At 36.7% G+C, this 27,901-nt stretch overlaps 4 protein-coding genes across 6 annotated transcripts; all 4 read right to left on the bottom strand.

The window, feature by feature from the left end:
- Window positions 1-180: 180 nt before the first annotated feature.
- On the bottom strand, window positions 181-5,390 carry LOC132185177 (putative E3 ubiquitin-protein ligase LUL4). 2 transcript variants are annotated; one of them, XM_059598989.2, is made up of 4 exons: window positions 4,659-5,390; window positions 1,315-1,825; window positions 482-631; window positions 181-356 (listed from the first exon to the last, which is right to left on the bottom strand). In XM_059598989.2, the coding sequence occupies exons 1-3, from the start codon at window positions 5,198-5,200 to the stop codon at window positions 518-520; spliced, it is 1,167 nt and encodes a 388-aa protein (XP_059454972.2). In that variant the 5' UTR covers window positions 5,201-5,390; the 3' UTR covers window positions 181-356; window positions 482-517. The 2 variants fall into 2 exon arrangements, with proteins under 2 accessions (XP_059454972.2, XP_059454968.2); XM_059598985.2 differs by having other exon boundaries at window positions 181-631.
- Window positions 5,391-9,399: 4,009 nt separating this feature from the next.
- LOC132185190 (RING zinc finger protein) lies at window positions 9,400-10,267 on the bottom strand. The gene has a single exon (XM_059598997.2). The coding sequence runs from the start codon at window positions 10,159-10,161 to the stop codon at window positions 9,607-9,609; it is 555 nt and encodes a 184-aa protein (XP_059454980.1). The 5' UTR covers window positions 10,162-10,267; the 3' UTR covers window positions 9,400-9,606.
- A 1,593-nt stretch (window positions 10,268-11,860) lies between these two features.
- Window positions 11,861-18,518, bottom strand: LOC132167774 (SNARE associated Golgi protein family). The gene is made up of 9 exons (XM_059578800.2): window positions 18,110-18,518; window positions 17,214-17,275; window positions 15,461-15,515; window positions 15,247-15,345; window positions 14,861-14,947; window positions 14,016-14,132; window positions 13,045-13,137; window positions 12,796-12,826; window positions 11,861-12,295 (listed from the first exon to the last, which is right to left on the bottom strand). Exons 1-9 carry the CDS (start codon window positions 18,203-18,205, stop codon window positions 12,111-12,113), a joined length of 825 nt encoding a protein of 274 aa, XP_059434783.2. The 5' UTR covers window positions 18,206-18,518; the 3' UTR covers window positions 11,861-12,110.
- Window positions 18,519-23,142: 4,624 nt separating this feature from the next.
- On the bottom strand, window positions 23,143-25,978 carry LOC132167038 (uncharacterized). Of its 2 annotated transcripts, none has more exons than XM_059577933.2 (2): window positions 25,678-25,978; window positions 23,143-25,473 (listed from the first exon to the last, which is right to left on the bottom strand). In XM_059577933.2, exon 2 carries the CDS (start codon window positions 25,385-25,387, stop codon window positions 23,555-23,557), a length of 1,833 nt encoding a protein of 610 aa, XP_059433916.2. In that variant the 5' UTR covers window positions 25,388-25,473; window positions 25,678-25,978; the 3' UTR covers window positions 23,143-23,554. The 2 variants fall into 2 exon arrangements, with proteins under 2 accessions (XP_059433916.2, XP_059433915.2); XM_059577932.2 differs by having other exon boundaries at window positions 23,143-25,425.
- Window positions 25,979-27,901: the final 1,923 nt, after the last annotated feature.

The raw sequence follows: 27,901 nt of genomic DNA, 5'->3' as shown, positions 1-27,901 counted from the left end.
TATACCGATGAATAAAAGTTCAGTCAAGGAGGGGGCAGCGCTAAGAAGTTCTTTTTTTTTTTTTTTCTTTTTTTTTTCACCAGAAAGGATCATGAAATAATATCTGATTTTTTTTTTTTTTTTTTTTTGGGGGGGGGGGGGGGGGGGGGGTGGGGGGTGTTCCACCACTTAGTGAGATTATGTTACAATCAGAAAAAGGTTGCTCCAACTCATACAAGCTTTATTCTATAACCATGCAGTTCATAACCATACCCTTTATTATGCTTTTCAAAAAAAAAAAAAAAAATCTTGCAATAACTAGACAAATGGCCTGTTGCCAAGACTGTTGAACACTTACAGATTCACAAACGCATACACTGCAAGTCAACAAAACATCAGATGAAAATTAAATTCTGTTACAATTTTTATGATACAAGGAAAAATATATATGGAGAGATATAGTGACAACACATACAAATGAAAAAAAAGTTGACAGCCATACCGTGCAATCCAACTTTAGTATGAAGAAGAGAATCTCTTACTGATCACCATTTTTTATCTTGATCTCTAAAAGTTCCTCGATAGGCTGACGGCATATTGGGCACTTATTTGATTGCATCCTCAATGCTTTTGCACATTCGCTGCACATACACTGAAAAATACCAGATATATAACTTCAGAACAAAGCAACTGAGGTTTTGAATATGAAAAGTAAAGGAAAAGAGAAAATTATACTCCAGCAAATGGTACATAAACAATCACAACTGGTACCAACGAACTCAACATATGTACAAGAAGTAGATTTTCACCCTCTGGGAAGATATCATAAGGATATTTCCATAAATAGCACGCACTGTTCTCAATTTAATTTTGTATGTTTTCATCAGTAAATTGCTTATTGAAAATTCTTCACTGATGGTGTGGTATGTTCTAACCACATACCATTGAACAGCTAGATCTACAACTTTGAAACAGTTCAAACAGAAAGATGGAAATGAAGGAAACAATCAAAGCCAGGGTATCATATGAATGACCCAACCTCTAATGTGAGAACTCTCTTCATGTGTTTGCAATTAACTTGACAATTCATAGCCAACATGAAATTGGTTGGTTTGCAGCAATCACAGATGGGATCCAATCAAGGGTAAACAGGTGATCAGAAGACTCAAGCTCATGCCATTGGAATCAAATCATCCACATTACTTGGCTTCCCGATCATCACTATTAACATCCTATCTCATTAACAATTATGAGTGCAGAAGAACTGGCATACAGTTTCTCTTTAATCATTGTCACATTTTAATGTAATTGAGAAAATACAGATGTAACTCTCACCATATGTCGACAAGGTAATACAGCTGTATCCTTAGGTTCAGTCATGCATATCACGCACTCCTTCCCTGGGTCACTGTCATCAAAGTCTTCCACTACTGAGCTTCCTATTCCATATATCTCACGGAGCTCATACCGAACCCCATCAATCCACAATATTTGCTTAATAACTCTCACTCGGAAAGGTTCTTCATTGTTCTTCTCTAGAATAGCTTGAGTAATCTGTGTATGAGGGTCTGCATTGGGCACAGGCTCACCAAGATGCTCTTTAGTTGAATGAGGAGGCAAACATGTTTCAGCAGATATTACTAAAGGAAATACATCTTCTCCGGGTGATGGTTTTGAGAGATCATCCAACTCAAAGAAGCCTAAGTCAATGCCTGTTCCTGAAGGCTGAACAAATTTCTGGCCATGTCCTTTCTGGAAGGGAATTCTCACAGGCATAAAGACTTCAGGAAGTGCTGGAACAAACCTACAGTTCGCCTCTTCCTTGGCAAAGTAGAAAATAGTGATGCTGTCAATCAGAAAACAGAACCAGAAGAAAATTATTAACGAAAAGACATTCCATGGTGTATGCAACACTCATTTAAAACGGGTGATATTTTATTTTATTGACAAATCACTTATATAATCAATCATCATGTAAATGCAGCTTTACATCTACAAAATAATTGTCATTGTGCCATTTATGCAATTTCAAAGCTCATTGATTTCAACTCCAAGTGATACTTAAAGAATTAATCATATTTTGGTACTTGAAATGTCTAAACAATTCAAGGCCCAGAATCAAAACATGTCCAGTTACAGACTACCGAATTAACATTCTGATTTTTTTAGTACTTTATTTGAGGCACAAGAAACCTTACAGCTTATAAGCTGAAGAGGCAAGTTTGGCAAGGGCAGTGTGAGAAGTTACCCACTGTGTGCAAGATATTAAGCAAGACCATGTCTGACCTTGCTTCTTTTGACAGAAACTTTTGTCATTGTAACGCCTTTTTAAAAAAAGAAAAAAAAAAAGAAAAAAAAAGAAAACACGAAGGGCTAAAGATGGGAGATCACTACCTTCCCATTCCACAGCTGTAGGCCCAAGTGGGCACTAATTGGCTAGCTAATCTAGAGCAGCACTAGTGGTAAGATTGGAGGTAAGTAACCCGGACAAAATGGTTTCTAATTTTTGCTCCATGCCAGGCTCATTCTGAACAGTTTATTCTTGTTCTATACTTTGCCTGACCTGGCTTGATCTCCAGAATCTATGCAGTCAAATGTTCATTCCACCATCAATACTAACACCAGAGACTATTATCTCATATTTTAACTAATCCGATGAGTGACAAAATCAGAATTGACATATATCACTTATTGAGAACAAATATCTCTGTGTTCATTCAACAGCTCTAACAGGCTCAACAAATGAGAAAATGCACCTTTCATCGTAAATGCATGAATGTGATGTCCCAAAAAATCTGTGGTTCCTAATGGAATAGGTAACAAAGCAACTTTTCCGCCCACTACCACTAAATCAGCAACCCCCCCCCCCCCCCCCTCCCCCCAAGTCAAACAAGTGCTTGTTGTTGCACCAGGGGCTGTTGCACCGGGTGGTATTTTGTATCCATTGAGCAAAGACGGGTTGTAATTGTATAGCGGTATCTGAACATATCTTGGGGATACCCTAAAGTGCTCATGGTATAGAGGACAAATTCCCACATTTAAATTATGTGGCAGATGTACTAATACCCTGCCCCCATCCATCTATAACTCAAAGTCCCAACTTAACAAACATACAATATAAATCCATGTAAAGTTTCAAAAGATGCAGCTTTCACATGAAGCCATCCCTATGATGACAACAGCTGACAGAATCACAATCAGTTTATAAGTTCAAGTCACATATTAATATAGTAACCAACAGTTCACTACTTAGCAGAACCTTTGTTCCACAGCATGCATACACACACATGTAGGAGCCAAAATGTTCAACTATACCAATTTGTCACACTAGACAATTCAAAGGCATTTGAATTGCATATTTAAATGAAGAATAACACTTCTAGTATGATCATGGCGATAACCTTGAAATGGTGCTATAATAATCTCAAACTGATACTGCGTTTTGCGATCAAATAATTTGTTTTATTGAAATTGTGCTTTGAACACTTAAAGAAAAGTGCATATAAAATGTTTGCAGATCTGATATAGCTTAATGAGTTAATGGCTCACACCAGATGGTTTAAATGGTGGATATTTTACGATAGTAATGCAACAATAGCAAGCAACAGCAAAATGGATTTTGCTGGTAAGCAGCGAAGCAATATGGTAACAACATCATTCATCCAAAAAAGAAAAAAAGAAATTGTAACACACATCCGAAAGTTCAAAGCTCTTTCTTCAAATGGGCTTGTCATAACTAAGTTTTATTCCGAACCCACCAAACACCTGAATGAAACTCCCAAATGATCACAAAGGCATAAACCATTCACACACACTCCTTTCAGAGATAAGGGGATTCCTCTAATACAAGCCTCTTCAATACAATTCAAAATCAACTTTCCTCACTGTCAATACCATGTAAATTTCAGGTAGTAACTATTACTTGAACCCAATTTTTGCATTAGAAAACTGAATCATTTAATACATCCAGCCCCACTTGAAAATGCATGCTTTTCAGTCTCTAATCGGTGACAAGCTGAGGGGAGGAATTGGAAATTCCATAGCCCAACCATAGTTTGGTCGTGGCCAGCCATTTTAAATCCTTCCACTTCTCTGTGTTCAGGCAAGCCAGATTAGAAGGTTTCCCATCAACCCCTAAATTTATTATTGCATACTAGTTAATGCTTCTTCTTCTTTTCTTTGTTGGTATTTATCCTGTTTTGGGTGCCCTGGAAATGCTCCTCTTCTTTCCTGTTAATTTTCTTCTTCTTTTTTCTTTTTTCCCCTCTCTCATTCATCTTCCCTAATTAAAACACATAGCATCGATCTGGTTGGTTGGTTAGAGTACTGGAGGAAAGTAAAAGATTAAAAAGACAAATTCTTAGAGTTTTGATATTTTCTATTGCTTATGTTTCTTAAAGATTAACAAACATATTTCTAAACAATGACATTTGAAAGATCCAAAATTTCGCTTCCATTTTTCTCTTTTCCTATAACTTTTTCAGCAACCAAACAAAGCCAACAGTCTCTAATCTAACATATAACAAAAACCCAACTCAAGAAATCTCCTATAAACGCTCATACCAATTTACTCACTACCCTAATACGCATACATTATGTAGCACCAAATAAAAGAGAAAACACAGTAAAATTCACGAACTTGAAGCATAACATATCTATAAGACAAAGAACACCCTCACCTCCCATCATACATGGCATCGAAAACAAAAGAGACCAAGTGGTGATCTGGGTTCTGCTCATCGACCGCAATCCGCAGGGTGTCCTTATGCACATTCACATCATTCTTCACCTTCTTTGCGCTCTGATGCTCAACGTAACGCGGCGGCTCAACTGCCGGGCCCACAGGCGGCCGAGGTGCGAGCCACCCATTAGCCTGATTGGGATGATAAGGTTGATAGGAGAATCGAGCGGTGATGGGGTTGGCGTAATTGCAGGAATTGTATCCACCAGAGTAGATGTAGGAGTGAGCTGGAGGAGGGTGCGTAGGATAAGGATGGGGTTGTAGAGGATAAGGGAGATAGTTATGTGGGGGTGGTGGTGGTGGTGGTGGTTGTAGTAGTGGTGGCGGAGGTGGTGGTGGAGGTGGTGGGGGTTCTAATGGGTAATAGTGAGAAGAGGAAGAAGAAGAAGAAGAAGAAGGGGCAGAGAGGTAGTGGGGAGGTGGCGGGTGGTGGAGATAGTGGGTGTTTCGTCTTTTATTGCTACTCAGTGAAATTCCCATTTGGATTTACAGAGTGGGAGAGATCGGGTTTGTGGGGTTTGGCCGAGGAAGGAAGGGAAAGCTTAATCTTGAAACGAAGAGAATTTTCAATTCCGTGCGCGTGGAATGGAATGGTGTGAAGAAGGAAAAGTAGTCGAAGAAACAATCGCTTCGGATTCACCGCTTCTCTCTGTTGCTGTTTTCTCTCCCTTTTGACATTTCTAACCGTGTCTTATATGTCTCTTCGTATGCGCGTGGCAGCGGTTTACTTTACTTTTATCACTAGTTTTTTTTTTTCAACAGCCTATCAGAAATGGAAAAAAGGCTTCTTCTCACTGCGAATAAGAAATGAGGGAACAACAATACCACAACATAAACAACAACAACCAAAAAGTCCCCAAGAGGTAGTTCAATCGGCTAAGACCACGCCTAATGAAGTGATGATCACTAGTTCGAATTTCTCTCCCCCCTCTTGTGTGGACATGTCAAAAAAAAAAAAAAAAAAAACAACCAAAAAAAAAAAATCAAGCTAGAGAAACTATTTTTAGCTGCGTCCAAAAAGCGATAATATACACGCTAAAGTTTGCGCTTATGTTAATTTTTTTATCTTATCAAAAGAGGAAGTATGGATAGAAGAGATAATGTCCATATTAATAATGGGAGAGATTGGCCAATTTTGTGTGATGGTGGGATGTTAGAACACTAATAGCAGACTCCGTATAGCATATTCTATTTCTTATGTTTAGGAAAAATCTCAAAAAAACTATCAAAAAATACCTACATCAAAAGCCCTACATATAATCAACATCAAAAGACATCTACAGTGTTTTCCAATGCATTGAAAAACATTGTAAATGTCCAATTCATTATTAAATTATTAAAAATTGATTCTCTCTCCTTCACATGTCCCAACAATTCTCTTTCCTTTCTCTTATCTCATTGGTTGCAATAATAAAAAGAAATAATATTTAATTCATATAAGAAAAAAAATAAGGGAATCTATTGTAAATTTTTGTTATAAGGAATCAAAAAATAATTTTATTCTCTAAATTGATGAAAAATGGTTGGAAAGCTGCTGGTAGTGCTGTTATAAGAAAAAAATGACCACATGAGAGTCTCCTTCCATTGCAAAACTTCTTGGGGTGGGGGCGGGAGAGAGGCTGCTAACTTCGCAGTGAAGAGAGTTGCAAGAGCCTCGCCTGTGTTGGGATCACATGGGGACTAATAAGGGATAAAGCTTGGATAATATGGCCTTTCAGAGTTCCTGCGGATAACAACTTGGACAGAAAATGAGTTTCTAATAGCAGTGTCAAAATTGATTTTGAAGGAATCCGAGAGAGGGGAGTAAGTTTTGGATTACATAGTTACCTTCTTGACTATTCTAGTTATAGAGAGGTCGCCAGGAGAAAATGCTTTTATGGAGAGCTTTGTTCTTATGGGGACCATGATAGGTTACGAGCCACTAAGGCAAAGATTTGGATTAGCTGCGTTTCTTTTTTTTTTCTTTTTTTGTATTATAAATATTTTTTTGGTAAAAAATATTATTATTTTTTATTTTTATAAAAGAGTAGTGACACTTGAATAGCGCAAGTGTCACTTTTAGGAAGGTAAGGCGTCGTCCTAAATGTCACCTTGTAATGACGTTTTCACTGTACAAACATCGCTACTATTCAATCCAGTCACTATGTTTAGAGTCTTTTGCCAAATGTCACTAAGCAAACGTCACTACATTAATAATAACTTTTTTGGATTTAAAATGTCATCTTCCAAGAATCACCATTTGATTGTGTTTTTTAAGTGATCCAATCAGCATTGTTGTTGACGTTCAGGGCAAGGGAGTTGAAAGGCCCGAAGGATTCTCTCCAAACCAATGTGCAAAAATGCATGTGAAAAAAAAAAAAAAAAAAAAAAAAAGAGGCAAGGAATCCACATTAGATTTGCAGAGAAGGGGGAGAGAAGAGGAGTGAGATGCAGGCCTTGGTATTTACAATGTTCCAAGCAATCTTCCATAGGAAAAGTTTAAGGAAAGAAAATAATTTCTTAAAAACTATTTACGACTTTGATTCTAAATCCTAAGAGAATTGTGGACTCAATGTTGCATGGAGATTGCTTTGATACACCAAATATATAGTCAAAGAATCTGGTGTGTTTGTCAATCACATGTGATATTGTGAGAAAGCCAAGAGGGAACCCAAATATTTTGTCGGAAAACAAAGACATAAAGAATTTTCCCTTTAGATACATTTTATGGATATTATTCTCAAGACTCTGGCCAAAACATTTTGGTTGGCATACTAAAAAATATATACATGTACTTTTCACAAGTAGGAAAATAACGTAAAATTAGTGACTCAAGGATAAAGAGGTAGAGAATTAAGTATCAGTATCCTTTTAGCCTTAATTCTGCTATGAAATATTTCAAAAAATGATCATAAGTCAATATTGAGTAAATCAAATGGATTAATTGTTTAATCAAAAATATTTATTGTTTAAGTAAGTCCTGAGATCGATCATTGACTCCATCAATTCACCCCCATTTAAATTAAATATTTCACGTGTTGAGCCTCATCTATTAAAAAGGAGTTTCAGTCCACACATGAGTGAGAGTATTAAAGTATTGATTGAGTAATTAAATTGGTTAATTGATGATTTAACAGTTATAATTATTTAGTGGAATGAATTGTAATTAAAATATAGGTGCGTAACAAATGTCAGAGAGACATGATTACAGACATATTTAAGCCAATAATTATTTTTTCTTATAGGTCATTCATCAAGCTAATGTAATTTAACCATAATAAGGTTTTTTTTATTTATTGGGCTGATTGTTTTAATTATTTAAAACATGGACTAGAAATATATAGTGTAATGGTGCATATATTAGAGAATTGAGCTTAAGATAAAACTTAAAGGTCCAATAAGCTAATGAGACGCATAAGGCCAGGGAAAATTCCCTTGCTCTATGCGTTGGAGACTATAGAAGGGCCTGGGATGAAACCCAGGCCAAGTTCCCTAGGCAGAAGGGGCTCATGGACTATTTTGTTTGGCAAAGCCTTTTCCTTAGATACTGTAATTGATGTTGATTGATGTGTAGAAAAAGAAAAAAAAAAAAAGTTTGGTATAAAAAAGTGAAAATGTGAAAATGTTTTGTTTTGTAGTAATTTTTTTTATTTAAATAGTAATAAAAAGTGAATGATATGATAAAAAAATAATAATAAAAAAAAAAAAAAAGATTAAAATGTTTGAATGTTATTTTTTTTTGGAGATGATGATGAACAATAACAAATGAAAAGGAAAGCATGGCTAGGGCTGGGCTGCTCCTTGGATTGGTTTTTGCTCCTAGTCTCGCGTCGTATAAATCTCAACCTCTGCTAGTCTACTGAGCCTATAAATAGAGAAGAACTTGAACTCTCAAATGGCTCATAAAGTTCACTTAATAATTAACTTTTAGAAACACTCTGAAAATTAATAGTTTTTGTGTTAGCTCGCAAAGAACAATATTTAAAGATTTGTAACACCAGTTGGTTTTAATGCATTCTGTCAAATCCTATACCTAGAAGACTGTAGCTTAAAAAAGCACCAAGTTATAATGGTTAAGCCACTGCTGAATTATTTCATTGCTTTAGAATTTGTACCTGAATGTCCCAATTGGGTAATAATATGGTTTTTTCTTTTGTAAGAAAAAAAAAACGTCATATATATTTGGAGACTATTGTAAATATGGACATGTATTTTCACAATTAACAGATTTGGAGGAGAAGGTGAAAGAGACGCTCAAAAGGCATTGACAATGATGGGGATTCTTTGCAAAGAGGGCAGAAATGTAGTACAAGAGGAGGCCGGAGCTCATAAACAGAGTTTGGCAGAGAGATATGATCACCTGGCAAGAGAGCTGCAGGCTATGGCTCTCCTCCATTGTTCATTAACCTAAGATCCTCCTCCTCAACAATAACTCAAGTTCAATATTCACTCAACTATGGTGCCTTTCATGGATTAACCTAAAGACCCAAAAATATAAACATATTCATTCTAAACATGCCAGAGAGATCCCAGTCAGTCACAAATGTTTGGTTGAAACATTATTTTGGCCAATGCAGCATCTCACAATAACAATATATTACAAGTGCTGCTTTTGAGAGCTCCTTTTTTGTGTTTGTGTTTTCTGCATTTCTCAACCACCAAAAGAACAAAAAGGAACACCTTTTATTTTTGGGATCAAACTAAATTTGATAAGAAAACCAGATCCAACAGCTGCACTATTACATTCTGCAGAATACCTTGTGTATTCTATTCTGAGTTCTTCCAATACATTCACATAGGAAGCAAGAGAGGATCCAAAGAAGAAGAAGAAAAGAAAATCAAAGAAGCATCTTTGCTGTCATTACCAACACAAAACATTCAAACTTACAATTAGTGGATAAAAATACTTAGCAAAAATCCAGCCTAGGTTTCTTGCGAACGGATATGCAGCCTCTCTGATGGTCCCTAAAGATTCTGATCTCAGAGCAATCCCTCAGGTCTTCAAGACTAATATACTGTTGCTTGACCATCCTTAAGGAATCACCCCCAGTTTCATTTATCCAAACATAAGGGTGGCATGTTTCATCATAGTAATACAGCAAGCTCTTCATTCCTCCACCCCCACCCCCACTTTTTCCAGGCATATAAGCCTTGTATATGCTCTTGCATTTCAGTCTCTTCGAAGACCCTGGCTTTAAAGTATGAACCTTCTTCAATATTGATCCAACTCTTATTTGCAGCTCCACCGGCCGGTCGCTTAGGTTCCAGATCCTTGTGCCAAATCCTGACGCTTGAGTGTGGTCGCGGCATCCGTCGAAGCACCCACCAAGTGGAAAAATGCTGAATCCTGGCATTTTTCCACCGAGGGCCTTGAATTTTTTGGCTAGCTTTAACTTTGAAACAACATGCATATTTGTGTTACATTTCACTAATTGTAGTCTATATATAAGGCCTACACCCATAAAGTTAAGTGTTTGTACTATTATTCATGTACCAACGGCTGAGATTTTATAAGTTTTGTGGTTCTGATCAGATTAGGGTAGATGAAGATGATACATGGCATTGTACCATAGAAACTTTGGAATATTGTTAACCCTTCCTCTAAGAAATTGGTAGGGTCCACAGAGCCCCAAAAATGGACACAAGAAGTCTATGGGAAAGATAAAATGTCTTAACAAAAATCTATAAAAAAATACCTAAAGAGTGGCTTTTCTGTTGTTTCTTTGGGATGGAAAAGGCATCAGGAACCAACAGTAACCACTTCTCAATTCAAAGGCTCATGATGAGGCAGCATATGATGTTGCTTCACCTTTCATCATTAAGCTTACTTTTGATTTACTCCAACCCAAAGTTTGAAAATAGACGACTTTTCCCTCCTTCCCACAACCAATATTGCTCCAGCATTAAAGTGTCTGCAAATTGGACTGCACCATCCACCATCCAAATAAGTCATAATCTGGACCACACTGAGGGATTATGAACATACTGGCACGGTTGATGCAACCCTGTGAGTCTGTGACACTGAAAACATGGAACCAGATGCTATAAAAAAAAGGTATCAGTTTTTGTCACACACAATGTCCATCTCAAGTGGTGCTTTTTGTTATCCCCCAAACGTTGAATTTACTTCCAATCATGGCTCCTCTCAAACATACTCATTTAACTCCTTTTGTTTGTCAAAAGAAATATTAAAACACCAACATTTACAGTCCACCAAATGTTATATTATCAGGCTGCCAACATTGCAATCCTCCTCCATCATTACATATCCAACAGTCCCACTAATTCAGCGCGAAAGTTTCAATCCACTTTGATCAGGGAAGTTAATTTGATGACTGGAAGTTGATCTACGGAAAAGCGAGGAACATAAACTTTCCTACAACTCAGTCCCTAAAAGTACCATACATCTCTTAACATGTGAAAAACACACATTTTATTATTATTTTAAAAACATGCCCTTCTCACATGATTTTTTTTATTATTAGCATTAATAATAATAAATAATAATAAATAAAACCAGCTTGTCACAAGCTCATGACAAGCTCAAATGACACACGACACTTTTAGAAATTGGGTTCCAGAGAAAATTTATATCCAAAAGCAAGTGGCATATAAAACAAAGCAATAACCAATAACCATTGCAGAAGACACAGATTCCCTTCTATAACATTAAATCGTAAATAAGTTAACAAAATATTTGTTCTTATCTGTCAGGATCTCAATCCAGAATACCGTTGCCATATAAAACAGAAGCTTGCTATAGTTGTAGATTTTTAAGCTGCAGAATCAAGTTTGTGCTTGCGCGGTTGCACCTGATGACGGTCCAGACCAATCAGTACTCACCAATATGACGCAGCCACATGGGCATTTCCTGGAATCCAACAAGAATCATATCTGGCCTCTCTTATTAAGGACAGGTTAACATATTGTTTGTTTGATCTTATTATTTCTCTTGCAGAGAAATTTGAATTTCTACTCAGTTTATTTATACAAAATATAAACATGGTTTACAGTGACGGCCAATTGCAGAACCTGCTCCTTTCAAGTGAGCTGGCCAGAGAAGATGTGCTCTTCTGGGATTTGGTCTGCTGTGGTGTATTTACAAATGCGTTTGGTTAATGTTATAGAAGTACTTGACAAAGTAGAGAGAAACCAAATACATCAAAGTTAAAAGCTATAAATTTTATTGATTCCTTCAATCTTTCCTTTCCAGTTCCAAGGCATGAGCTACACCTAAATTATGCATTCTTAATCTTAAAATCAGTCATTTCTGTCCAAAACTGAAGTGCTAGAACAAGGCCTGTACATATCATGAGTAAAAAGCACCAAAAGCATCAAGTGATGAAAAGAAAAACAGATAATGACCTTTTTAAAAGAAGGTAGGGGAAGAATTTACACACAACATTTAATTTCATTTTTCATGATTGTCTTCAGAAGGGTCTATCTTGATTATGAGAGGCTGGTTGAGATCCACAGTTGGTTCGGCCACAATGGGCAGCTGGGGCGATGCTAAGATGCCTTCAATATCCTCATTTTCAGCCAAAGCTTTTTCCAAAGCAGTCTTGGCAACTTTTGTAACACAAATCATCAGAACCACTGCAGATAAGCCAAAAGAAATGACTGAATATTGGGAAGATTCAAAATAAACTTTATTATTTTATTTTTAAATTCAAACAAACAAGGAGGCTCCATAATTTGGGTTAGTCCTTTTGTCATGTACATGTGCGGGGCCCATCAGTGCTGGTAAATGCTTGCTATGACCACATGTAGACCCACTGGCTTTGTGCTCCCCACAACACATTTACTAGGAAAAGACATAACTTCAGAATGGTCATAGATTATTCATGTTGCAGATCGTATTTCTTACTCTAGTCTCTCAAAACCCTCATTTCTTGAGCACCATAGTCACTCGAAAAACAAGTTGATGATTTTATTTGGATGTGTTTACATGTGCTACTTGACAAATGTGAAGGTGAGTGCTTTTTCATAAACATGATGCAAGTAAGAGGCAAACAACATTTTCCAGTGACGAGTGAACAATAGAAAGGGTATCCCTGGCGTGTGCATATGCATGTGTTTTGATGATTGCAACTTACCAGATACTGCAAGGCCCAATATGATGAATGCCTGCATGAACACAGGGTGAAGATGTATTAGAATGGGCGATGAAGAAAGAGCTATAGCACACATCAGTGCCTGAAACCTCATTTAACATATATAAATCTGCATTGCAATTCCTTTCAATGCCCATTATGAACATATAACTCCGTGGTTTAGTTTCAGCAGTCATGTAATTTGAAAACCTTAACATGCCTAAACAGAGGAAAAGATGACAAGGTCCTTACCCAACGAGTCTTTGAAAACTCACTCCATCCATGTGTCACATCAGAAAGATCCTTGAGAGTTGTTCCAACATAAACTAATGCAAGGGTTATTGGCTGTAACAGAAACCATCTTGAAACATTAACAAACCATTTAAACTGGATAGTATTCTTCAATATCAGGACATGCAAGCCCTCCCCCCTCTTCCCAATATTCATGTACGCATGTCTCACTGTTTCATTAATATGTACAGACACTCCAAAAACCAAGCTTCAATAATAAAATCTTAGTTTCTGCAGATGAACATATGCATAAAAAGAACATATCAATGCATGTTATTCTAATTTATTCATATAACTAAACAGAAGAAAGTTTGTTTGAGACATAGGAAAGCCTGTATATGCATGCATCACTTAGTTGATTGATATGCAGCATGCATTTGGGTCCACCTATTCAGACGAGGCAGCTTTAGCTCTGTTTGATTGTCCTCATGCCAAACACCATCCTCATCAATGCATCACAGCAGTTGATTCAGACAGTACCGGGGAGGACAATCAATGGGGAGAGGCTGCATTGCCTCCGACAAAAAGCTTGCCCCACGCAACATGTTCATCAGCACCCGCATACACTCATGCGTGCACACACACACAAAGATGAGAAACAGATCCAGAGAAAGCAACGCTCCTCTCTCCCCCAACCAAAAGTTTTGTTTTATTTCACAAAAGTCTACATTAACTCCTTAAAAGATTTTCTCCCCACCACCAATATATTCTTATAAACTGTCTCTTGATTGTCATAAATCATTTGTGACTATATATAAGCTAAAATATGACAAACGATAACAGGATCGATGTTATATTCAGAACTTCTGACAATCATAAACCATGGCCAACACATAAAGATATTCATTAAAAAAAAAATGGTTAACACAAACGTCATTTGGGTTCGAGTCACTGAAAAGTGAGAAGTAACAGTTCAAGTGCAAAGGAGATACCATCATTCCCAACCAGGAAGCCAGCATGTACTCCCCCATTGGAACAGGAGTCACGGACAGGAGATAATTCAACATGTTGAATGGCAGTAAGGGAACAAGCCGAAGCAGTAAAACAATCTGTTAAGAAAAGAACAATCAGGAATGCACAACAGAGAATTTACAATGAAATGCAGAACAACAAAAGTAACTCCGGAAATGAGTTATTTTAGGCCAAGAGTGGAATGTTATCTATCAATCATGAACCAGACCTTCCTGTATGCGGTATATATTAACACCATATTAGGATTTAAAAAACGGTTTTTCCCAACTACAAAAGCATATTGTTCGATTAACTTCAGACCAAAATTTACTTCTTCTACATGTAGGGTTTGAGTATCCAATAAAACCATAAGTAAATGACACACTCTTTGATAAATCAGAGATAGTTCAGCAGCTATATCTGGAATTCAAAACTCGAAGAATAAGATTCTATAATTGAATCATTTTTTTTTTTTAAAGAAATATAATTATCACACACAAGTTACAGTCAATGCAATAACCATTAGGCCTCCACATCTTTTATCGTAAAACCAACCCAACCCCCCCCCCCCCCCCCCCCCCCCCCCCACCCACCCCGGGGTAACACCCTGGTCCTATATTGGAAAGATGAGTAGTCCATATAAAGTGGATTATTTATAAAGATAGTCATTATGTTAAGTCCCACATTGCTCTAGTTATTAGGTGAAATTGGGTTTTATAGGAAATTTTAGGAAAACTCCAAGATTAGTCATTTTAGTAGATGTGAGAAAGAAAGAAAGAAAAAAAAAAAAAAACAGTTTTCAAAGAGAAATTTGAATGTTACAAACCTTAAATCCAGATCTATTAATTGCAATTGCAACTGACCGGAACTGCGGATAATCCTTCAACTTGGAAACAACAAACGATCTCCCGATCTGTACAGGAATCAAGATAAATGTATGCAACACATATGCATAATTAAACAAATAATTTTAAAATAAATTATATACCAACTGACAAGGGAATAAAACACCACAGGAGAAAATTCTGAACATTAGAGGAAAGAAACATGCTGAAACAATTTGGCAAGATCCTTTCATTTGAACTTGTAGTATTGACAAAAAAACTGTGATTTTAATATATGAGGTGTTCTCTCTTGTAGTATGCACAAGCTACCATTCAGTGGAACTAAAATACAGGGAAGTACACACCACGTGACAGTTCAGGGACTTACTGTTCTGCCGAGAAGGAATGCAGCCCCTGCACCAATACTAGCACCAATAGAATCGGCAACAAAACCCACAGGCAACCCAAAAAGATAACCACCACCAAGCTGAAACATGGAGAGTAAGCATATGCAATTTATTCAAAAGAAATCTTAATGCTAACTTCAATAAACAAAAAACGCAAAGGGTTTACTGGAGCATTGCAATTGCATATATGCTTACAGTTAGTACTGATGCTGGAACTGCCAAGACTGTCAGAGGAACGTAGGCAACAGCCCTGCAGATTATCCAAAGAAATATGAGTTAAATGGCAAACAAAAATTAATGTTAAGCATAATTTATTTATTTTTTAGATAACCAATTTAATGTTTAAAAGAAGCAACTGGCCACACCTAAATATGTTCCTAATTGACTAAAGGGCTCAAAAATAAATCATCTTTCGCATGAAAATTGTGCATCTTACCATTTCAAACTATGGGTATTGCATACAGACCTCAACAATAGGACTCTTTTACTTCATGCCTTCCATACTAAATAATGCAAATAACAAAAAATCCATAGCTCCCTCGTTCAGTCCAGAGAAATCAAGAAGCAACATCAATGATCAAAGAAACAAATGAATAATCACTGATATATCCAGTCCATATAAACCTCAAGTTCTCAAACCTATTGAACTAAGATGGAAACTCGTTCGCACTCAGACTTGTCCAAGGAAATGTACTCAAAGAACTTAAGCTTAACCATTTTTCTTAATAATAAAAAGAACCGGTCACTCAATATTCTCTCTGTTTTCATTTCTGGATAAAAAAAGAAATAGGGAGGGGTGCAACACCCAGGTTTCGCAAGAGGTCACCCATCCTAGTACTACTCTCAAGAAAAAAATCACTAAAAAAAATCGAATTATGCAAAACTTAAGAGTAGCTTGGTTTTGTTCTACACAATTTCCTATAAAACAGGTTAGATTCAAGCTAGTGTTCTGAACATGTCCAACCAAATTAATAAATGAATTAAAAATAGATGAAGTTTAAAATATACAAAGAGATTGTGGGTGTAATATAGTTTTCTACGTTCCAGCATAATCAAATCAGCAGCATGGTTCAAGTTAGGCACATTTAAACAATCTAGTTCACAGTTGACATTTCATAAAATTATAAGTGGTCAGCTTCAGTTTGGAACATTTTGTCATATAGTAAAGCATGTGATCTAACTAGTACATAATCCAAAAACTCATTACTATTGACTGTGAATCTGCACACAGATCCATGACAATTGTGGGAGAGGAAAGCAGTATTGGTTCAATCAACCCTTTCAAAAGTTTCATATGTGCAAATTTTGTGATGTCTATGGAGGGAAATGAACAACAGAAGTTCTAAGGACTATGAGAGGACTTTTGAGGAGATTCAGTCTTTATTCTTCAATACTTTTATCTTTGGATATTTGCTTTAGTTTATCATTTGGGGATCAATTATCATGATTTCCATGTTCTTTTTGCTCCTAGCTAGGTGTTTTCTCTTGTCTACATCCTATGAACCTGGGGACGCCTTACGCTTTCAATGATATTTCGATTGATTATAAATATGTGTGCGCGTGTGTGTGTGTGCAAGTGCATTGTATTATATGTCAACTATCGTTTGGCTGGCCAGATTAGACTGTTGAACTATCAACAACACTTCAGAACAGGATTACAAATCCTGCATGTAGTGACTATTAAGGACAAAAATACAACAAAAATATACTCCAGGCCGGTCATTAAATGAACTCTGCAAACAACCCTTCTAAAATGCGTCATTTATGACATCGATTTTGGCTTAAAGCATTGCCACTAAAGCAATGACTACGGTCAAAAGGTGATTCACAATTACATCAGAGGAAAGAATCTTATTCCTGTGCACAGGAGTTAAAACCAAGACTACAACCATTTGATGCATAGTAGATCAATAAATCACAAAGCCTTAGAAAGTAGCAATTGACTTACAGCACAAGTGGACCCCAAGGTCCAAGATCCTGCTCAACCCATAATAAGAAGTCCTTCAGAATCTGCAGGAACCAGGTGATTTTATAAACACATATGTAAAGGTTTAAAAAAAACTTGATATAATTGCAACCAACAAACTATAAGAACTAAGGCTAGAGTAGGAGAAAACATACTACACAGTCACGTAACATTTTAATATGCATGACTGAATTTATAGGAAACAAAGTGTTCCATATTACCTAAGCCCCATAGATTTCCGGAAATATTAAACTTAACAACTAAAATTAGTACAAGAATATGAAGCAGGAGTAGTTGTAGCTAGTATCTTACTATCTTTTCTGTTCGCAGCCTGAAAAAACGCAGTGCCTTACGAGTTTTATGATGGAAAATGAATTTTTTGCAAATCAAAAAATCAAACATTGTTCAGCAGCTTCAAAGTGAATAGGGGCATAAAACTGGGTTTCGTTTTCTTTCTTTCAGTTCTAATTTACTTTGCAGGGACTATCAAAAACTGACCGGTGCTAAAAGTACATCAAGCGCATAAATCTAAGCTCAGATTACAAACCAATTCCAGCAAACTGATAACAAAACTAAAAATTCCCGTAATTGATTGAAACCCCAACATATCCAAACCCAAAGTCCAAAAAAAAAAACGACCCTTTAGTGAAATCAAAAAGAGAAAAAAAAGAACAGACAACCAACTCAAAAACCCCTAACAAATGTCACAAACAACAAAATTAAACAAAAGAACCCAATTGGCAATTCACACAATCCGACACAAACACAAAAACCCCAGCCCAAAGAAACCCACAAAACATAAAGCAAAAGGCAGTAAGACAAGCCAATTGAACGATCAAAAAGCGAAACTAACACAGACCCAGATGAAAAAACCGAACCTTTTCGACGGGGAGAGTGAAGCAAGCGGTGACCACGGCGGCGAGGAGGAGGAGAAGGAGGGTGATCCTGAGCGCGGAGCCCCACGTGAATGCCATAAAAAGCCTGCGACGCCAAGGCCTGCACTCCTCGTCGTCGTCGTTGTAGTCGTAGATTGCTTGCTTCAACGACAAGCGAGCCCTTAATCCGCCAAGATTTGCCAGATTTCTTGTCTCGTTTTTTTGGAGTTTGGGCACCAAACCAATCAAAATTCACCGTCGATGATTTTGCTCAATACAATCGCCCCATCAACATCCCAGTAAAAACCCAATAACGATAACACCTCAAAAAGTACTCTCTTGTCTGAATTGTGATCATATGCGGCTAGAAAATGAGTACTCTCTTAATCTCTCTTTTCGGAATTTTTTTTTTTTTTTCTTTTTAATTACTAATTTAAGTTCCAATAAAAATTATCCAAATGTGCGTTTTGGTAGTAAAGACTTGGAAGTTAAGATACCTTTGTTAATTGTGACGTGGGATTTATAACTTATAAGCACTCTGCTTGATTTCAACGACCTTTTGCGCACGAAACTTACAGTTGCAAAACTTATGCTTGACTTACGGGTCTGCTCTTTCCCATTAAATTAAACAATTGGAGAAACTTCAGAAAACCCCCCCTGAAGTTTCAGCCGATTTGAAATAACCCCCCTGAATTTTCAAAACTCTCATTTAAGCTACTTGAACTTCTATTTTCTCTCACTTTGGACCCCTTTAATATTAAACTACGTCGTTTTGAATGTTTTATACCCATTTTACCCTTCCCCAAAACTACGTCGTTTTGTGTCCTAAAATTACCCAGCCTAAAACGACGTCGTTTTAGGTATTAATTTTTATTTTTTTTAAAAAAAAAAAAATTAAAAAATTAAAAAATTAAAAAAAAAAAAAAAAAAAAAAAAAAAAGAAAGAAAGAAAAAAACTGGGGTAGCTTCAGCCACCCCCTGGCCGGTCTGGGGGTGGCCGGACCACCCCCTTGGCCAAGGGGGTGGTCCGGCCACCCCCAAAAGGGCAAAAAAAAAAAAAAAAACGGGGGGTGCATATGGGGTGGCCGGACCACCCCCTTGGCCATGGGGGTCGTTCGACCACCCCCAGATCGGCCAGGGGGTGGCTGTAGCCACCCCCTTGGCCAAAAATGGGGTGGTCCGGCCACCCCATTTTGGCCAAGGGGTGGCTTCAGCCACCCCCGGTTTTTTTTTTTTTTTTTTTTTTTTAATTTTTTTTTTTATTATATATATATATTTTACTTTTTTAATTTTTTTTTTTAAAAAAAATTATGCTTAAAACGACGTCGTTTTGGGCTGGATATGTGTTGTGATTTTAGGATACAAAACGACATAGTTTTGGGGAAGGGTAAAATGGGTATAAAACATCCAAAACGACGTAGTTTAATGTTAAAGGGGTTCAAAGTGAGAGAAAACCAAAGTTCAGGAGGTCTAAGTGAGAGCTTTGGAAATTCAGGAGAGGTTTTTCAAATCGGCTGGAACTTCAGAGGGGTTTTCTGAAGTTTCCCCTAAAAAATAAGAAATGTCAGATATTATATTACACTTTTATTTAATAAAGTTGACGTGATAATCCTAATTAATTTTTTATTATTTTTGTTAAATAAAAAAAAAAAACTATGGTTAATTTAGAATGCTAGATTAACATTATTGAATAATTGTAAGATAAAATATAATATCTAATATTGCTCAATTACAAAATGAGATATCTAATATCTAATATTGCTCAATATAATATCTATATCTATTTTTTAAGAGTAATATTAGAAATAATATTTTTATCCCATAATAATTCTACAAATTGATGTATCAGTTTCAACAAATTCTTAAATCAATGCTCGTTAAAAAAATAAAAAATCAAAAATCAAAGAGTAAATGGGACTCCCATGTCATATTTGTATGCTAAAAATATGATATATAATAAATTTACATAAAAAAAAATGGATGAGCACCATGTCTGAAAAAAATCATGGTTATTTAATTAGCATGTACAAATGGAATTGAAACTACAAGCGTACGTTTAGTACATGATGATTGATTGGGAGTACGAATATGAATGAGTATTACTGGGAATACAAGAAGTTGTAATTGAATGATCATTCATATTCATTTGTTTGATGACAACACATGAATGACCAAATTTCTTAACTGAAATAGAATCGGATTTTAACCAAATTTTATAAAATACCCTTAATTATAAAAATAACACATAATAGCACCCTCTCCTCCTAGTTGGTGCCACCTCCAACTTTCACGCGAGGGTGGTTAGACTACTCGATTTGATGATCGCAACCACTAGATCGGAGCTCACCACATGGTCCCAAGCGAACACCGACCTTACCAACCACCAACCACCGTTTAACTTAGTATATCACCAACAACCATATTTAGTAGCTCTTTGTCGTCTTTTACATCCACTCGCTATCTCTGACCCCACTGACCTCTGTCATCTCTAACTACTATCGGTCAGTCACCATCAGAGTGACTTGCAGCAAGTTAGGAGCCTTAGGGCAGATGATGGCTTGCAATGGGTTGGGGGAGACAATGGCCAGAGACAATAAAGGGTCATCGGAAACCACAACAAAGGAGTGACCCGAAACAATGGTTGAAGACAGTGGAAGACGGTCGACAGATGAAATGCAAAATTTAGACTCACTCAACCAACAGTAATGAAATAAATAAAAACAACCCTACATCAACACCCCAGATTTTCTCTTGGAGTTTTTGGCATACTGATATGGAATCTGACGAGAAAGATTTATGGTTTAAAATTATCTCTCTAAAAGCTAAATGAACAAAGGCTAAAGGGGAGTTAGCATTTCAAGTGGCTTGGGTTCAATTCAACGCAAAGGGGGGTTCAAGTGATTTTATTTTTTTATTTTTTTTAATAAAAAGCCTAAAGTAACTATTGGGTTGACGTGTAAGGCATGCCACGTGGGATCCTTATCATAGTCTCACTCACTGTTGACGTGTTCAATGGGTGGCATATGTTTTGAACTAGTAATCTCCGTTTTATGAGGTGTGATTCTCAACTAATTTAACTACCTATCGAGAATTCAATGAATGTATTCTAATTAAACCAAAAAACATACAAAATGATTCAATTGAAAATTGTGAAAAACTTAAGGTTTCAAATTTAGAATTTAAAAATCGAGGGAGTGAATTGTAGTCGCACATTTACTCTTGAGATTTATTTTATGCTTGCACTATTGTCAATTGTATTTTGTATCATGATAAATGGAGGTTTTAAAGAATTGTTCATGGGACCAGGGTGCCATCAAGTAATCCCAAAGAAAACAAAATAACATGGTAGAGGTCATAGCAGCTACTCTATTTGATTTTTTTTATTTTATTTTATTTTTTGAATAATTTTAATGAGAATGAAATAATATTATTTTCAAATCATTTTTGTTATTTAATTGAGAAAAAATAACCAGAAGTCTTATATTTAAAATCTTTGTAAACTCAAGTATTAAATCCATCAAATTAAAAATTGGGTATTTGTGAAATAAATTCCTGAGAACAAATAACACCCTCAATTTTTTTTTTTAACTCCTTAAGTTCATCGAAAAGGTATTATAAACCATTCCGTTACATTTCCTCCCAATTTCTTAGATGCCCGTCCATTTAACCCAAAACACAGCGTTATGTGTAAGATGCCTCTCTTGATTTACTGCACAGTAAAAAGATAAACACACTTGTTGTCTTTCACTATACGAGAAATAACACCCCTGTTATCGTTTACCAACATTACAAAGCACGAGACACCCGTTTTGGTTGATCGTTGCTCTCTACGGCGCAAAACAACAAGATTTTACGTTGCCGTTTACTGCAATGAGGAACGACATATTCTTTTGTTTGTCGTTTAGGGATTTTGAACGGCTTCCTTCCTATTCATTGTACCGCAAAATGACATGATTTTGATTGTCGTTTACGATCAGATTTGATGCCGTGCTAAGGTTTATTAGAATGTAAAACAACCACGACAAGCCTAGTCACTATGCCACGTTAATGAGAGTTGTACCTCTGCCTTCCAGAATGCAAGACCATAATGACCATACCAACCACATAAGAGGAAGAAAAAAAAAAAATTAATAATCAAAATAATTTAAGAAGTAGGGTAGCAAGATTGGTTGGGATGGGCCGCCAACCACCCCCTAACGCCATTTTTGTGTGGCCAATCACCCTCAAGCCAATTAGGAGGTGATCGACCACCTTTAAAAGGACGATGAAGAGGTGGTCAGCCTACCCTAGCCATGTCTTTGGGGTCGCTCACCACCCCTCAAAAAGTAAAAGAATGGTCGGCCCACTCCAAGTAGCCCAGTTCGGGTGGCATACCCATTTGTTGGCGAGTTTGAGAGACAAATGTTTTACACAACTAACACAGAATCCATTGACATTATTAAAAGCATAATGCCTAGATTTAATGAACCATATGGAAATGGAAACTTGTGTAAAGTGATGGAACTGAGAAGTTTGGAATGCTCTCTCTTGACTCAATTAGAGAGGCAGTAAGTTGTATATACAACAATATTTACATCATGAGACTGTAAACGTTATCTGATACACTGCAATTGCAGGAGTTTGAGTTTGAGTAAACTATTGTCACACGGTTTGGTTGTTTGATTGAGTTGGTTGAAGGTACATTGATGTCTGATATCTATAGCAACATAATCTTAAACTAAAGAATAAAAAATGAGAATAACTTAAACTGTTTAGAATGTTATGAGAATATTTTATAATCCATAGGGTGTGGGGTGGGGGAGGGGGGATACTGATTGCTGTTATGAACTCGCAGACCTTTTGCAATACACAAAACATAAATCATTGATGCCCTCATTAGCTCATCAATTCATCATCATAAATAGAATACTCTGTAAATTACACAGCAATCTGCCCCCAACTATAAAGATTTATCAATTAAGAAAAAAAAAACAACCAGCATAAACTATGCTAAATTTTGATGCAGTTCAAGTGGATAATAAGGTAAGAGAAAGGGCAAAGCAAGCACCAGAGATGTGCAACAGTTGTGATACCATAATAATGATATTACCAACACTGAGATTTTCTATTCCTGACACTCAAGGATCCCTCAAACTCTACAAGCGTGGAAACCAAATGTTTATCTAAATTCATATGGAAGTTTATAAAAAAATAAAGAATACCATCTAATCTAATGAAATATATGGAGCAATATAAAGAACTCACAACCTTGTACTTCTTCCTACAAGCAGCAGCGACATTGTTTATCTGCACTCTAGCAATGGCCTCCAATCCATTTTTCCTTTGGCTCAAAGATATGAACCGCCTGCAATTCGCACTCTCTTTCCGGGTGCTCCACCTCCCATGGAAGAGTGGCAAAATTCATCCACTGCACATGTAATACGTTAACATAAACCTTTCCAAAACTGGTTATCTTGCGCAAAGTGCATTAAGCAACACATGGCTTAACATGAGGTCTACAAAATACTGGTGCCCAATTTGGCCATCCCTCCACTTCATCTTTGCTGGAGCGCGGCCATAATGCACACCATCATTGCACCGGTTATCAAAATGCCAAGGAAAAGTCATATCAAAGTTATCAATCACGCCGGAAACCACCCCGGCTTCCTTCAATTTCTCCAGCAATACCCAATTAAACGCCTCCATCTTATTGGGATTAAATGCCAGTGACCGAGCATATCCACCTGTCGCCACAGTGGTCCTGTAAAAGACCTTTGGCGCAGCCAACCCCCTCCGCTTCACTGACTCCATAACCCCTGCCCAAAACGAAGCTGCATAATCTGCCCCAGCAGCGAATGCTCTTACATTTCTCCACTTCACACCGTCATGTAATCCAGAGTTCATGATCACAGAGTCTGGAACCGTGTCTTCTGAAAAGTACTTGTTTAACAAATTCCTAAATCGTTCATCCTGCAACGAATTCAAGCCTTCATAATTCCCCGTCTCGTTCCAATGCCCATTGAAAATGCTAGTAATTCTAACCGACTGAGTTGGGTCTTTCGGGTTGGAGAAGTTCATATCGAACCGCCTTGGAACTGACGGAATTGCAGGCAAATCTAAAACAAAATTGAGCATGTTTCGTATTGTGTCTACGTGATTGGAATCGCCCCAGAAAAAAATCCAGCGATTTTTCAAGCAATTCCAAGCAGAATCAGCAGAAAACAATCTAAAAGAACAATGTGCCGAGTAGACCCAACCATTACTCTCTAACAGTTCCAATGAACCGCTACACCACGGACTCCGGCATGGAAAGTCGGGCGCTAGGCACCGGTACCGACCATCGTTACCGATTTGGCAATCATCATTCTTACCAAGCCGAGTCCACCTCCCAGACCAAATGTCCCTGCTAAAATCAGATTCGTTACAAGTTTGTAGCTCATGCAACTGACCTGAGGCTTTGTAAAACCTGATTGGAATCTTGCGAAGCTCTCGGTCAAATGCAAACCGCCAAGGCGAAAACTTTAGACCCTCAAAGTGCCTATAGAGGAGGATCAGCGTGAGATTGTATTCCCCAGCAAAATCGGGATGAACCTGAAGCGAAACAGAATAAGACCCATTTCCAAAATCTTTCACTAATGGCCTGGATTTCCAAGAATCCCCTGAAAGATCAGTCTCAAAGTAATCCCCACCTAAACAGCGAGGATGGCCGGACTCATCCAGTGATTGAAAACCAAATTCATGGATTTCACCAGCTGACAAATCAACCCTGTTCCCACCATCCAAACCAGAAATTGAAATCTGCACTGTCTTGGAATCCCTACAAGGTTCACCTCCTGGAGCTAACCACCTGGCGAGAAGATTGGAGGTCAAATTTCGCTCCAGTTCAGCTGAAACCCAGCTCAAATTTCGCAAAGCTATGTTCTCCATTGGATTCTGGGCTAGTTTTTGAGGAATCCCAGTTGAAATCTCAACAGGAAACGGTTCAAGAAGGGGAGAATCAAAGTGGGTGGTATTGTTCTGTTTCTGAATCGGATTAACTAGGTTGTTCGAGGTGTTAAGTGGCAAACTTTGATGGGTTTGGGTGAGATTAACCGGTCGAGTGTTTAGTTTCATGGTAATGTAATCTCGCCTGAGCCTCCAAGCTTCAAGAAAGTTCTTTATGGTGCACCCATCCACGCTCCAAACAACAATCATCCCAACAAAAACCAGAGCCGTCAGCACCCCAAAACGCCAATGAAGCAACTGACTCGACCTCGTCATCAATGGATTCAAAGGTAGCGAATTCGCTGCCTTCTCCGGCATCTTTAACCACCACTCCCACCACCACAACGGCAAACAAACTATACAAACCCAGAAAAAAGAAACAAAAAACCAGCTCAAGATTTTTTCTGCCAAGAAAACAAAATAATAATAACAATAATAATAATGGTTATGTTCTCCAGAAAAATTGACAAGGCACATTCCCAGAAACCAAAAACAAAGAAAAAAACAACCCCTTTCTTTTTCTTGGTTAAAGCACAAGTTTTTATTTTTCTTAGAAAAATATAAGAAGAAAAAAAAAAAAGAGAGAAAAGAAACGGAGTTTTACTTACAAGATACGGTTCAATTCAAGGTAGGATACTTTTGCTTCTCTCTTTTCCTGAGCTGGATACTTTTGCTTCTTCAAAACTGTATATGAGAGCGAAAATATCTCCGAGAAAGTAAGAGAAGGACAATGCAACACTCAAATATTGACCTTTTGTCCTTCTTTTTCGTTCCAATGGTGTCAACAAGGAAAAAAGAGAGGGAGAGGGAGAGATAGATGGAGAGTTTTGTCCCTTTCTCTTCTCCTCTTTCTTTCAAATTAGAAAAGTCTTGCTTACTTGTAAAAGGAATGATGAACTTGCTTTCTGAATTTTTAATTTTTTTTTTTTTTTTAAAAAAAATAAAACCAAAAGAAAAATCTGTCTGTATTTTTGGCAAAAAGAAAAGAGAAGGTAATGGAGGAATGTAGGAGGATCCTTTTATATATTCAGGGAACAAAGCCCTAGAGGAGAACTGGGAGGCCGACAAATTCGGGGACGGGAATACCCTTGAATAATGGAGGGACTGACATTCGTTACTGTCGCATTGATCGGAGAGGTGTCGGTGAACGCGGTGGGGGCATTTATGACACTTAGCAAGATTGAGTGCATTTTTGGGCTTTGTGCATGTGCATGGTGGCTCGTCAAGCTCAGCCACACTGTTTCACGTGCGTTGTTCGATCGATCTGTGGGGGTGTGGCCGCCCAAGCTTTCTCATCACAAAAGCTTAATTAATGCGTACCAATGGTGGCGTTTTTGCATGGGGTCCAAAGGCGAACAGGAATCAAACCCTCTCATATACATTAAAGAAACGACAAGAAATATTATGAAAATTGCAAATTTTTATAATTTGATATTCTAAATTCGTAGTTCATGCATTGTAATTTTTTTATAATAATAATAAATAAAAAAAGGGTTTTTTTTATAATAATAATAAATAAAAAAAAGGGTATTTGGCCGTTGTAAAAAAATTGAGAGTTTTTGAATATTAAAAAGGTAATGTCAAAATGCACGAAAGTTTATGAGCGTTATGTGAAGTTTTCCTCTTGAAAGAACGTCAAGAAAAACCTTCAAAATGGTTCAGAAAAATCAATGCAATTGAGAATAATGGAGAAACAATGTTGTGCAAAAATAGAAAGTCTTTGGTGGAGAATGAATGTAATTTTTGTCAGATAGATGGTATTAATTCTTGTGGATATGAAGTTTGAGGGTTGAGCTGAATGGTAACTTTGACTTATCTTCCCCAAATTGTATTTTTAGGGTACCATGTTTGAGTTAAATAAGGAGTAACCATTCAAAATGAGGAATTATTTTACAGATTTAATACTATATATTTTTATTAACAGGTGATTAAGAAAAGTCTTAATTGGGTGGTTGGCAATTATTGTATTAGCTTTAAGATTGCCTGCTTATATTGATGACATTTGTTTTTTTCTTCTTGATAATTAGCTTAGGGATGTGAACTACGTTATCAGAGAGAAAATAAATGAGTAAAAAAAAAAATCAGAACCAACCGAAGTTTTAATCATATCCATTATTTGTCAATATTATAGGTGGTGCTGGAGAAAGGGACATAAAAGTTTAAGCAGTTTTTATGGCTATTTCAATGCAAATCATTATGAACTTCAGTAATGTTGTATACTGTATTTTTATTCTTATAAAACAGTCCCGACTAACTTTTGAATTATTATTATTATTTTTTATTTTTTTATAAAAATTGATGTAACGGTTGGTTGAAACGGTTCACATCAGCATCGTAAAATAATTATAAAATAAAACTATAGTTTATAGCATTACTCTTATTTATTACATCTGCCAAATATGTATTGTGTACGACGTTATACGGTTATAGTTTGAACTTTTAAATAACGTCGTTGGAATACTTTGAAACACACAGCATGTCTATTTTCTAGAGAGATGATGAACCGTTAAAGTGGGGGTGATTATTAACATTGATGAGCCATTATACTTGAATTAGCGAGAATGCAATTGTCTCAATTTCATCTGAGATGTCAAGATTTTGTTTTGTTGATTTTAAAAGAACGTGGTGATATATTTACTGTCAATGTGACAACTTATACACTATTAAACCTGTAAAATCTAATATGGACCATTGAAATGAAGAGGATCTGTAAAATGTATAAGGGACTCAAATAATTCGTTGTTCATCCATTAATTATCTCATTAAATTTTATTGAATTGAAATTATATGATTATAACACTTGATTAGACAACGATTGATACTAGAGAAAGC

This window comes from Corylus avellana, chromosome 2 (genome assembly GCF_965113065.1).
Source record: "Corylus avellana chromosome 2, dhCorAvel1.hap1.2, whole genome shotgun sequence".
Lineage (NCBI taxonomy): Eukaryota > Viridiplantae > Streptophyta > Magnoliopsida > Fagales > Betulaceae > Corylus > Corylus avellana.
Note: the sequence above shows the minus strand (reverse complement) of the source record. Positions and strands in the feature narration are given on the sequence as shown.